The sequence below is a fragment of the Triturus cristatus genome, chromosome 11 (genome assembly GCF_964204655.1).
Source record: "Triturus cristatus chromosome 11, aTriCri1.1, whole genome shotgun sequence".
Taxonomy (NCBI): domain Eukaryota; kingdom Metazoa; phylum Chordata; class Amphibia; order Caudata; family Salamandridae; genus Triturus; species Triturus cristatus.
In genome coordinates, this window is record NC_140594.1 from 1064703796 (window position 1) to 1064716599 (window position 12804).

The window sequence follows — 12804 nt, forward strand, 5'->3', positions numbered from 1 at the left end:
CAGGGCTGCCCCCCCCAGGACTTTGGTCAAAGATAATGTCACCATCCAAGGTGTCGGCCAAGAAAGGGCTAGCCTAAAGGGTAATTCTAGTACTAACACCGTAAGCAAGGGTGAGCATAAAGGAGGGAATATGGACCTTGGGGACAGAACCAACAAACCCCCAGGGCCCACATTCATCTTCCTCCAGATTCCACTCCTTATGTTGTTGTTTTGACCGGTGTCCCTGAACTTAAAGATAGCACAGTGGAATCCTACCAACAACTCAAAAACAAAGTCATTTTCTGGCTAAATAAGAACAGACCAATCCCGAGCTATATGGACGGGAAGATTCTTTTTGCCAGAAGAGTTAGTTGGGTGGGCCCTAGACCCAAAGACGCGCCAGGGGACTATCATCATCAATTTTGAGAATAGACGCGTAGTGCGTTTCACTTGTGATCACTCATTGGTATGTGACCGGTCTGAAATAAGGGTACATGATTTGCGGCATTTTTATAATTTTAATCCTAATATATTTGTAAAATCTGGTCAAGACCAGGCAAGACGGGGAACCAACCCAGTGCCCGCTATATACTCCCCCAATTCTATGGACAACCTGTGTTATCCTGTAGCCTTAGCCTGACTGGCGCCAGAGGGGTTGCCTTTTATTGCGTCTCCTATACCAAACACCCCTATAGGTGGGTCTAAGGGTAGACGAGACGTAGACTTAGTGGCGCATAAGTCTTGCATAAAGACTACATGTAAAATCTTAAGTTGGAATATCGTGGGCATTAGATCTAAAAGCCAGGATGAGATATGGGTTGGCTATGTTATATCCCACGATATCATAGCTTTACAAGAAACATGGGATATATCGAATAGTTTCTTTTTGGACGGTTATGTCCATTTTTACATCCCAGCCACACCCAGCCTGGCGGGCAGGGCGAGGGGGGGCCTTGCACTTTTAGTCTCATTGAATATGAAAGGATCTGCAACACAGTTAGAATCAGGCTCCCAACATTGTCTAGTTGTAGAACTAGCGGTTGTAAATTCCCCAACTCTGCTACTTATTAATTTTTATAACTCTTCAGATAGTGTCAGTCCAAACCAGCATCTAGAATCTCTAGGGGAGGTTTTGAATAAATTCAGAGTGTCACATAATAGTTTTGAGGTCATCCTGATGGGTGACTTTAACATCCATCCTTGCAGTCTGGGTTGCATTGTGGATGATGAAGGGGGATCTCCCTATTCATCGCCTACACACTTCGAACACACTAAACAAGGTGAGGCTTTGGAGAGCCTTCTGGCCTCCTCAAACCTCCTTGAATCCAGTTGTTGTATGGAAGGGCAGAGGTCTTTTACATTTAAAGGAATAGATTCAGGATCAGTCATCGATTACATATTTTTATCCTCTTTGATTTAGTCTTTGGTTTTAAATTACAGGGTAGAAGACTCTGTCTTCAGTGACCATAATCCCGTGATAGTAGAGGCTGTCCCGGGAGGGTCACTGGTTTTTAAAGACATAAAAATCTTAGGAACCACAGACCTTGCCTCAAAAGACCAGGGTAGGAGACTGAAATGGGCTAAAGTGACCCTGGTCACTTTCCTACAAGAGGTCCTGACAAAAGGTTGAAACGGAGGTGGGCATATGTTTAGACCACGCTAATGCCAAATCAAAGATAGTTGAGGCTTTTAACATCATTTGCCAACAAGTAAATAACGCCCTTTTGGTAAAAACCAATTCAGGCGGTCAAATAGGCAAAAAATGGTTTGACATTAATTGCACTAAAGCTCACTCTGCCCTTTTAAAGGCATTAAATGAAACACCTAGAAATAGATCATTGATTGTATCCTTGAGGAAACAATATAAACAGGCCATCACAGCTCGTAAAAATGAGATTAAGGAAGATGCCTGGAATAACTTACAGTCACCTGAAATCCTGCGGGATAGCTCCAAATTCTGGGAAGCGATTAATCATCCTTACTTTTCCGGTAGCGAGAACCAGGCAATGGAATGTAGTATCCCAGACGAGCGGTGGTTAGCCCACTTTGAAAATATTTACAGTCTATATTCACCTGGGCACTTAGATGGGATGGTATCTCCTAATCAGGTTGGTCTAGTTTTGGCCTTTGGGGAGGAGGAAGTAGAAAAAGCTATTCACGAGACATCCAAAAATAAGGCTCCGGGTCCAGACGGTGTCCCTGCAGACTTATACAAGTCTGCCCCTAAATATTGGGCCAAAATATTAACAAATGTCTTTAATGTCGCTAGAGATGAGATCATCCCTGAGTCTTGGGCGAAGTCCATTATTATTCCAATTTTTAAAAAAGGTCGGAGGGATGACCCGGCCTGTTATAGGCCTATCTCTTTAATCGACTCCGCCGTTAAAATCTTAGGCAGAGTCATCCTGGATAGGCTGACCACGTGGCTTGAGGGCAGTGGCATACTATCTAATGCCCAATATGGTTTCAGGGCCAACAAGAGCACGCTGGATCAATGCCTGAACCTTCATTTACTTATTTGCAAATATACTATCGCAAAGGAGGGGTCCTTGTATATGGCCCTCTCCTCAGCTTTTGACCTGGTCAACCGGTCAAAGCTGTGGAGAATCCTTCTGGATGTGGGGGTTGATCCCCCTCTGGTTGGCTCCTTGGCGGACCTGCATCGCGGCTTATTAGCCTCGGTGAGAGTTACCCAAGGAGGAAGGTGCACCAGCTGCTTTAAGTCAGAGAGAGGTGTTAGGCAGGGGTGCATTTTGGCACCCCTCCTTTTTACACTGTATATAAATGCCCTGGACCCAGCTTTGGCCAATTCAGCGGCGGACGTTCCGCGTGTAGGAGAGACTAAGATCCCAGTTCTCCTATACGCTGACGATGCCGTGCTTTTGGCACGTTCAGGTGTGGCCCTCGATAGACTACTGGTCTCTTTTGGTGATTTCATGACCTCTTTAGATCTGAAAATTAATACCCAAATGTCTCAGGTCATGATCTCTGGTCAGGCCAGCAGGAAAAAGAAATCCAAATCTTTTTTTTGCCTAGGTCATGAGGTAAAAAGGGTCCCCATTTTTACTTATTTAGGGGTTATCTTTGATGAGAAAGGAACTTGGGGTCCGCAACACAAACTAAAAGGCAATTCTGTGGCAAGATCGGCCGCAGCTATACTTGGTTTTGCCAAACGGTTGGGAGCTCGCCCCATGGAGGCTATTCTGGAAGTTTATTAAGCTAAATCTTTGGCCATAGCCGCCTATGGTTCTGCCATTTGGGGTTATACTAATACCGATACCATTCAGAAGGTGGAGAACATGTTTTTAAGATCGCTGTTGTCCGTCCCTCAGTCCACACCCACCTTTACGATACATTCAGAGTTGGGTGTGGGGTATGTTGCAGACCTAATTAAAGTGGCCCCCGTTATTTGTTGGTTAAAAACCTGGCTCAATCAGGAAATCTCTTTAACCCACCAGATACTTAAGGATTGCCTTGCCTTGGACAGAGCTTATAGAATCCCTTGGCTGGCATACGTTAAACGCACGCTGGCAATAGTGGGCAGACCAGAGTTATTTAACTCCCCTGATTGTATTAATAAAAAGGATGTTACGGAGATTAAGACCGCATTAGTCACACTATTTATGGCTGAGAGGAAGGACTTGGAACTAAAAAAACCATTAGTGAGAAGGAATTATGCGCTCTTAACAGTCTTGAACCCTACTTGGCCTTTGTAACCAGTCCATTTCACAGGTCTCTCGTAATCAAATTTCGATTTAATTTGATACATTTTGTGCTTGGTTTTTATCCCACATGGGCTACCCCTGAAAATGCAACCCCATGTGATTGTGACAACTTCTCTACTCAGGACACATTACATTTTATTATGTTCTGCGAGCACTATGTACAGATTAGGAAAAAATACCTGTTACCTATCTTAAAGGAGGCTGGTTTCTTACAAGTGCGACCAGCGCTCCTGTTCTTGCAACTTTTACCCAGTATTACCATTGCACTTTATGTAGCAAGCTTTTTAGTTGCGGCTGTTCGCATAAACAAGAAGCGTGTTAGTGTACGGCCAAGTCCCAACATGATTGACTTGGTGTGAAGGGCTGGTGGTTTCTCTTTCTGGAGCTAATTTCCATTAGATTTTCTTATACTGAAATTATATCATTGTATTTTTTTTTTTTTAATCTATGAATTGAACCTACGAAATATGTTCATTTCAATTTTTTAATCCTGTTAATGCCATTTATAATCATTATTGTAACTATTTGTTTGTAATGTCTTTTTTTGATTTTTATTAATCGAATAAAAGTAATTGACTGATGACTGACTGAGTAGACCCAAACACAGATCTCTCTAGTGGGGTGAAATTGCCTTCCTCAAGATCAAACAAAAAACCATTAAAGGGGGAAGGAACATCATGAAACTGTTTTCCTTTAAAAATGAAGGCACAGCTTAAACCCGTACAAGTACATGGGAATAAGCTTAAAGAAAGGAAACCATGTTGAGGAAAAAAGACAACCTTATTTGGAGTTTGGCAGACGGTACTCAATCACAAACACAGCATATGTCGTGGCAGCTGTATTACAAGTGCATTATAGTGAGGGCCACTGGAATTCTGCGGCTGTGCGGCCGCAGCGATTTTTGCATATTTAAAGATTTGCCGCATTTGCCACATAATCCCTCACCCGCCGCATATTCTGCTTATTAAAAAACAAATTCTCGGGATCCTGCAGCCCTAATCGTTTAGTGGTAGTGTAGCTGACGCTTCCACCTCCCCCCCTCCCCCGGTACCCTTCCTATTTCCCCACTTTTGTCTCATTTTTCCCCTCAGTTAGTTGACTGCCTTGTGGACACTCTTGGTTTCAGGGACTGCCCCGGGGGGTTCGCGCACCACCCTATTACTGTCAAAATTGAAATGCCTAGTTGCCGGTTTTCATTTAGACACGACTAGCCCAATAGCGGTTAAGCCACTCCATGTCTTATAGGTCCCTGGTGAATGATGCTGTATTTTCATGGACCAATGCCCCTGCCATTGCATGCTGGCTGTGTGAACATGGGCTGCAGGACGCGATGTGGGAATGGCGGGGCACTCATCCGGGGCCTGTCCGCGAGGGTGGGCGCTGGTTGGGAGGATACGATGCCTGGTCAGCCTGGGCGCTGCTTCACTTAAGGTGACATGGGCTTCGGCGCAACTAAAGTAACTATACGCAAGGCTTAGAAGCCACGAGGGTGTTCCAGATCTAAGCATCCTACAGGGAACATGTCACCCATCGGGTGCGGTGGCCGTCCTTTGCGCCTGTTGTTGACCTGCGGCATCCCTGCGATTGTCTGTTCCCGCTGTTATGCCCTGTGGCTACCGCTGGGTATGGAGCTTAGGGGGCGGGGGACTTTGTACATGTTGGAACTGCATCTGAACTTGTACCTGGGACATGGCATGACCCCTTGATCTTTTGGGCCTTCGCCCTTTGCTATTTGAATGTGGTGGCTGCCGGCCCCTGAGGTTGTAGACGAATAAGCTGTGTACTGCTACGGGAGTGATCCCTTAACCCCTTCTGTGCCACGCCCTTTCCCCCTCCTGTGCCGGGCATTTTATTAGTGGGTGGGGTTCATGACGAGATAGTTTCGTCATGGGCACAGCGCGACCGTGCTCCATGACGAGACTATCTCGTCATGGGCACTGAAGAGGTTAAACTTAATAAAAAGTTGTTTATAAAAAAACAAATTCTTCTAGTTCAAATGGTTCAAAAGTTACTAAAAAGCAAGCGAAGTGTTGTCGCAGAGTGGAAGGTCCTTAGCAACAGAAAGGTGACAAGTCCAGCTTTGCAAATTGCTACATTTGGATGTTAAACCAGTACTAATGAGATGCCACCAATGCCCCTACAATGTTACCACATTTAAAAATGACTAAATAATGACGTAAAACTATTACAAAATGTGCTGCATTATGCTGCATATTTTGCCAGACTATGGACGCATAATTTACTCAACCCCGGTGCATAATTTGGCCCTCTCCTGTTGCATAATTCCCGTGGCCCTGATTATAGTCAGTGGACAGTATATCTGCCAAGCTCAATATGTGGCCCATAAGGTGGAAGCTTTCCAGGATTTTTATGTTAAATTATAAACCTGGAAAGAACTTGAAATGCATACGTCCGGAGCCTACTTGCATATGACAGCAGTAAACTCCAACGCAAAGGCTAGGTCCATAAGTAAAGAGATAGTGGTGACATGTAAGACACCATAGCCTAATTAAACTGATTGTCTGGAAGGATTGGCTTTTAGTTTTACAAACATTCCAACAGCCCTAAATTCTTCTTCTTTATGAATGATGACATATTTCACAAATATGGGTGATGCAAACCACGCCATGGATAATGCCACCACCACAGTCATATCCAATCCTGCACAAAATCATACATAAAAGTGCTTTAAGTTTACCAACAAAGATGCCAAATACTGTGCATACACACCCTCCCTCCAAGGTTGGATACACTTCTTCTGATTATCATTAGTTTAGCGCAAGCAAGGGTTGTCGAAGGCGTGCACGCTTGAGATAAGGTAAAACGTGTGCTGGAGAGGTGGATAATTCCAGCAGTGTTGTTATTGCTTGATGCGGAAATTGCTTTGTGGCTTGATCTTATTCACTGCAGAATTCCGGACTTTCTAAATTTAGTATACTTTAAGGCGGCTACTAGGTTATAAGAGAGTCAGTATGTGAAACATATAAATAGATGCATTATCGCCAACGAGAAGTGTTAGATAGCTGGAGCTTGCAGCTGTAACCTGATATGACCTGCAGATTAGGCCTTGAATCGTAGCAAGGCAACTCAACCTTCCATCGTTATGAGAGCAACAAACTGTGTTGTAGTAACAAGTGCTATTTAAATACATAGAATCAAAAGACATGTATTATTAAGTGCTATATAAAAATCAAGTTATAAATATGTTTATAAACATTCCTGCTGCACATTTTAGAGATCTGCATTCTTAAAGGTTATTCAGGAAACTATGCCACTTTTACATCTGTTTTGCGATGATTATCTTATTCATACTACCTTCCTGGAACAACAATGATTTAAAAAAAATCATTAAATACTTATACCCATCCCAAAACGTTGTATTTGCATTTTAAAACACAAAGATTAAAAACAAAAAATCAATACCAACTGCCCGGTTTAACACTGATGCCTCTATCAAACCTTTTAATGTTTTATAAAAAGTGCCTATTGCGAAAAGATTACCAGAGAAGCCAAAATTGAACCACCAATCCACGAACTGAACCGTCGTTCCACTGTTGTGTTGTTTGCTATTAACTTCAACCGCATGCTCTGTAAGGGAGACAAACAAGATTGTTAGTCATAAAGAAAAGAGACAAGTATTCTTTCACCTTATTTTTCCAACACAAGACATTTTCAGGTGCAGCAAAGAATAAGATTCCAATTATCTTATTATATCTCAAAGGAATATCTGTAATGGATATAAAAATACCCAATTATATAATTCCGTCCCTCTCCATTGTCCTAGATTTGACCCTACTTTCATATATTCAGAATAATACCAAAATCACGAATATATTTAGGCCGTACTTTTCAGTAGTAACAAGAACATGCAGCTAGGGTTCCTATGGATTGAATCTAGAAACCATCAGGTGGTCTGCAATCCAATTTCAAGTGACCAGTTTTAAAATGTGATGCAAGTGTCCTTTTCTTTGTTGAGAGACAGATGTGTAGCTTTAAAAATATGTTAAAATATTAGAACTGTAAGGGGCACTCTTGCGTTGTACCCAAGCTGTTGAAAAAGAAAAAAAAACACTGGATTGTTTCACCATTCATTAGGAACTGAAGTTTGGATGTTTTGTGATCCTCTCCATAATGCGACTGAAAAAGGTTTTTATCCCTGAAAGAGGAATCTTACAAGTCTTATTAATATCAAACAAACATACCAGCATATGGATTAAACAATACTGATTTTATGTATGCATAGAGCTCTTAGACAGTCATACAATCTTGCTGACAAGATCTTTGTGAGAAATTTGGAACTGAACTGCAGTACATAGGAGTTATTAGTTAAGTTTTTAAGTTTGTTACAGCCACAAGTATGTCTAATCATGGCACACTCACTGAATAAGCACCCACCACCACGGTGCATCATAAAAGTTCAGGGAAATAATGCATTCGGTCATGGAAAGTAAATGGCCTCAATAATAAAAAATAGAGGGATGTAGTCATACAATATGCTTAGTGGCCACAGCTACATTCTTGCTTCACCAGGGGGCTAGGGAAGTGGCCACTCTTCTTCAAAAATACCTCCCCATTAGATGTAGCAGCAGTTCACGCAGATAACTTAGGTTACTATGTAATGTTAACTGGCCAAATGGAGTGATGCCAATCAACCCTTATTAGTGTTTATGCTCTCACTAACCAATTAGAGGGCACTCTGGCACATCAATAATCTTCACTTGGGCAGCCCAATTTGAATGACAGTTATTAGAGGAGATTGTAACTCTGTTATAGATGCTGCCCTAGATGTCAGTAGTTCACCTCCTCTAACAGACCTCTAGCCTTGTCTAGGTAGGTGTCTAAATGCACTGACGCTCAGAAACAGATTGCGAAGATTGTTTGTGGATAAGCCACATATTTGTTCAAGCAACAGATACCTGGGATTATATATGTACAAATCCTCGCAATCTGTTTATCAAACCACTCCTCTGTGGAACTGATTCTTTCTCATGCAGATCGGTACCCAGGGGCACGTTACATATAAATGTTTGGTGGTTGAGGGATGAAAAGCTGCATACTTTGAAATCAACACCAGCTTTGTGTCCTAGCTCACCAACGTTTTGGAAGCATTTAAAGCAGTCATTAGTGGAAGAGCTATGTACATTCTTAGTGGTAAAGCTAAAGCGAGGGAGTGAGTGAGCAATTGTGTCATTTAAAGAGCAAACTAGTGCGTTAGAAAAGCAGTTAGTAAATTCTTACAATCACTCCACCCTCAAAATGCTTGAAGCAGCCAAGCTGACAATGAAATAAAAAATGCTAGGTATGGCATGGGAGTCCTGGGTAGTCTCACAAGGCTGGGACAGTCCCTTCAGTACTAGACAGTGAAGGGAAAATAATCACAGACACCATTCTCATAACAATGTTTGCCAGTTACTGTGAAAGTTTATATGCAAAACAACTCTTGGTCCAGGCAGAAGCTGAGAACACTATCAACAAAGGCCTCAACATGCATGTGTTGTCACCTGATGATCGCCTATAGTTAGTGATCCAAAATAACTGCTGTAGGAAGCGGACTCTATATATGGTATAGCACTAGGTGGTTATACCGACTCCCCCAGAAGTGTACAGGGCTCAATGCAAACCCAAGATGCTCCATTAGTGGTAGTGTGGTTGAGCAGCCTTAGGTCTAGCACAGAGGAGTGCAAGACAATTATTACATACACATGACCAATAACTGACACACAAGTCCAAAAGGAGATCCACACCAATTTTATGAAAATAAGCTTTAAGTTTTAAGACCAAGATCTTCACAAAAAAGTATATTTGTTTTTAAATTAAAATACTTTTCACTTAACCCCGTTATCCTATGGAGGAAATATATATTGTGTTTATACAGGTAAGTACACGACTTACAGTTCCAGTCTTCGGAATCAAAGATTAGCAAGGGGCAAGGGTCAGGTGAGTATCAAAACTACACCACCAGCGGCACAGAGGCTGCCGGGTGCAGAGGTCAAAACCGGAGGTCAGCCTAATGCGTTTCAATGGGGACTGGGGGTGCCCGAAGCCTCACTGCTTGCAGGTAGGTGAACCGGTTACAGGAGCCAAGCTTTGGGGCTTAGATCAAGCACAGTGAGCAGGGAGGGGGGAAGGGGTGAGTCACAAAGCAGCACCAAACATACACCACCAGTGGCGCAGGGGCGGCCGGGTGCAAATACAGAGTCAGGCACTAAATGCTTCCCAATGGTAAACTTGCTTCCAACTAACAGGCTGCAGGCTTCGCACCGGAGGTTGCGGTGGGGGGGTTGACCAGAGACAGCAGAGGTAAGTAGAGATGTAGGGGGGGATCGTAGGGACACCATCAATTCAGCTCACTGAGGCCCAGGGGCGTCAGGTGCAGGGGTGCCTTTATACGTCGGATTCTTCTTACTAGAGAGGGTTGTGGTCAGAGGGGAACCTCTGGATTCAGGCTGCAGGAGTCCTTTGAATCCAGGAGGGGTCAGCCAATTCAGGCCTGGAGGTCAGGATCGCTAGGGAACCTGTTCTGGCCTGGACACGGGTCGGAGGCTTCTAGTGGGTAACACTCACAGATCCGGAGGGCACCGGAGGCCTTTGTGTTGGTTTCTTGGGGACAGAACCTCTGTTCCACGCAGTTCTGGTCTTTATCAAAGTTTAGGCAGTCTTCCTTGGGTTTCTGGAACTCGCTGGTTGCAGGACAGGTGTTGTCTTCTCGCAGGGTCTTTAAAGCTGGAAACAGGCCAGTAGGGCTGGGGCCACGTCAGTAGTCCTCTTCAGGCTTTACTGCATCTTATTAGTCCTTTTTCTTTTTTGTAGTCCTCATTTTGCAATGCTGGGTTTGGAGATTTCTCAGGGATCTTTTGGCAGTTATGCTCTTCTCCTTCGCTGCCCCTTTTACAAATTGCAAGTAGGGGAGCTTCCCTTTATCTGTCAAGGTCTCTGCATCTCTTTAACCCTTGTACGAAAAGTGGGTGGAGCTAGCCTTCCAGGCTACTCTAGAAGTCAATGCTTCTATTGTATTGCCAGTGCTTAATCATTGGATCACTGGTAAGTAACGTTTTGATTAATTTAACATATTTTGTTGTTCCCAAATTTCCCAAAAATTGTATCTTTTACCGACCTTCCCACCTCTGTCTAGTCGGGAAATCCTGTGTGTGTAGTTAATCCATCCCATAAGTGAGGGGGGGTTGGATCTTACCCAATTAACACATATTTCCCTTCTAGCAAGTAGTATTAAAGTAAAAAGCAAGTTCTCTTGATCTTTCGTTAGTTTAACAAGGTTTGCCCCCTCTTCTCTAACCCCAAAGATAAGCAAGTGGATACTTACATCAACTGGGTATTTAAATATCCTCTCTAAGGTCTTACCCACTTCTCTCCAGAAATCGTCGATCTGGGGGCACTGCCGGAACATGTGCAAGTCATCTACTTCTTCTACTCCACATTTCGGGCATTTTTTCCGATCAGAGTTATTAAATTTTGAGAGCCTTTTCGGTGTCCAGTACGCTCTATGGAGAGTAAATAAGTGGTTCCTTCTTAGGGCAGCAGATTTTATAATACCCCAGCATTTCCCCATAGATACTTGCCATGAATTCTCGATGTCTGTTGTTGGCAGTGCATTCCTCCAGATCTTCTCTGGTATCTTGGGATTATCTTCTCTTGACTCAATAAGGGCCCAATACCAGAGAGAAATTTCTTTCTTTTGAGTTCCGATAGTTAGCATTTTGTGCTCCAGATCTTTATCTCCTTCGTATATTTCCGTCTCTGCCTTTATCAAGCTAGATAGTTGAAAGTATTTAAATTTGGATAGGGAGCCTCCCATAAGATTGTCAAGAAGCGGCCAGGTTATAATCTTGTCCTGCTTTATGAGTTGCCCCCATCTAGTAATCCCAGCTAGGATTAAAGGAGTTGAGAGACTATATTGGAGACATTCCGATGTACCCGGAGAGTCCCAAATCGGGGCCCAATCGCTGTATTAAGGGATTTTAATTGTTTTTCTTATCTGGGTCCAGAGTTTAGCTGCTGAAAAGAGAACTTTTAGTTTGATTTTTTTGAAGAATTTTGAGTGTCCGAATTTATACAAAAAAATTCCCACTGGTCCTGCTAGAGCTTGGAAGTGAGATGGGTAAAGTTCATATTCTTTTAGTAAAACTCTTGCATATTTGAACTGAAAAGCTCTACAATACTGAATCAAGTCTGGGCTCGCTATACCCCCTTGTTCTTTCTTCATTTTTAGCTTTTTCCAAGCAATTCGGGGGCTTTTACCAGCCCAAATAAAAGAGTTTAATTCCCCCTGTAGTTTTCTCAACGATGTTTGGTCAAACTCTAGGGGGATCGTGATAAAAATATAAGTAAATTTAGGTATAATCATCATTTTAATGATATTTGACCTCCCCATAAAGGTTAGGGGTAGCCCACTCCAAGTTTTTAGAAGTTTTCTGGTTTCACTTAGTAGCCTTTTAAAATTAACTTCTGCGATTTTATTTATATCCTAATTATGTCAAGACCCAGATATCGTATTTTCCTTTTTAACAGAGGGTGGTTACTGGGGCAATTCCATTCCATAATTTCAGATTTGGACTGGTTGACCATATATCCGGAGATTGCACCAAATTGTTTTATTGAAACCTCAATATCATGATAAGATTTTAAAAAGTTATCAGTAAAGATCATCAGGTCATCAGCAAAGAGAGCAACTTTTTTCGTCCAACCATTATAGGAGAATGGCGATATTTTAGGATTATTCATTAGCTTAATCGCTAGAGGCTCAATATACAGATTAAAAAGAAGTGGCGACAGGGGACATCCCTGTCTAGTACCTCTCATAATCTGTAACTTGTCCGAGAGATTGTTGTTAACTAAGACTCTTGCTGATGGATATCTATAGATTGATTTAATTGAGTCTTGAAAGTTGTCTCCTAACTCATATCTACTTAAGACAGCGTTCAAATATAGCCAGTTAACCCTATTGAACGCTTTAGCTGCATCCATGGTGATAATAGCTAAGGGTACTTTTTCCTGGGTTGCTACATCTATTGCTGAAATAAGTTCTTGAGTCAGTTCTTGTATCTGTCGTCCCTTCATAAAGCCCTTCTGGTTGTTATTGATC

At 42.6% G+C, this 12804-nt stretch overlaps 1 protein-coding gene across 1 annotated transcript in view; it reads right to left on the minus strand.

Moving 5' to 3' along the window:
• Positions 1-12804, minus strand: part of ACTL6A (actin like 6A) — a 171607-nt gene that overhangs the window by 58853 nt on the left and 99950 nt on the right. The window contains exon 13 of the mRNA XM_085635392.1: positions 7206-7292. Within this exon, the coding sequence (XP_085491518.1) occupies positions 7206-7292 (87 nt within the window). The remainder of the gene's footprint in view (positions 1-7205; positions 7293-12804) is intronic.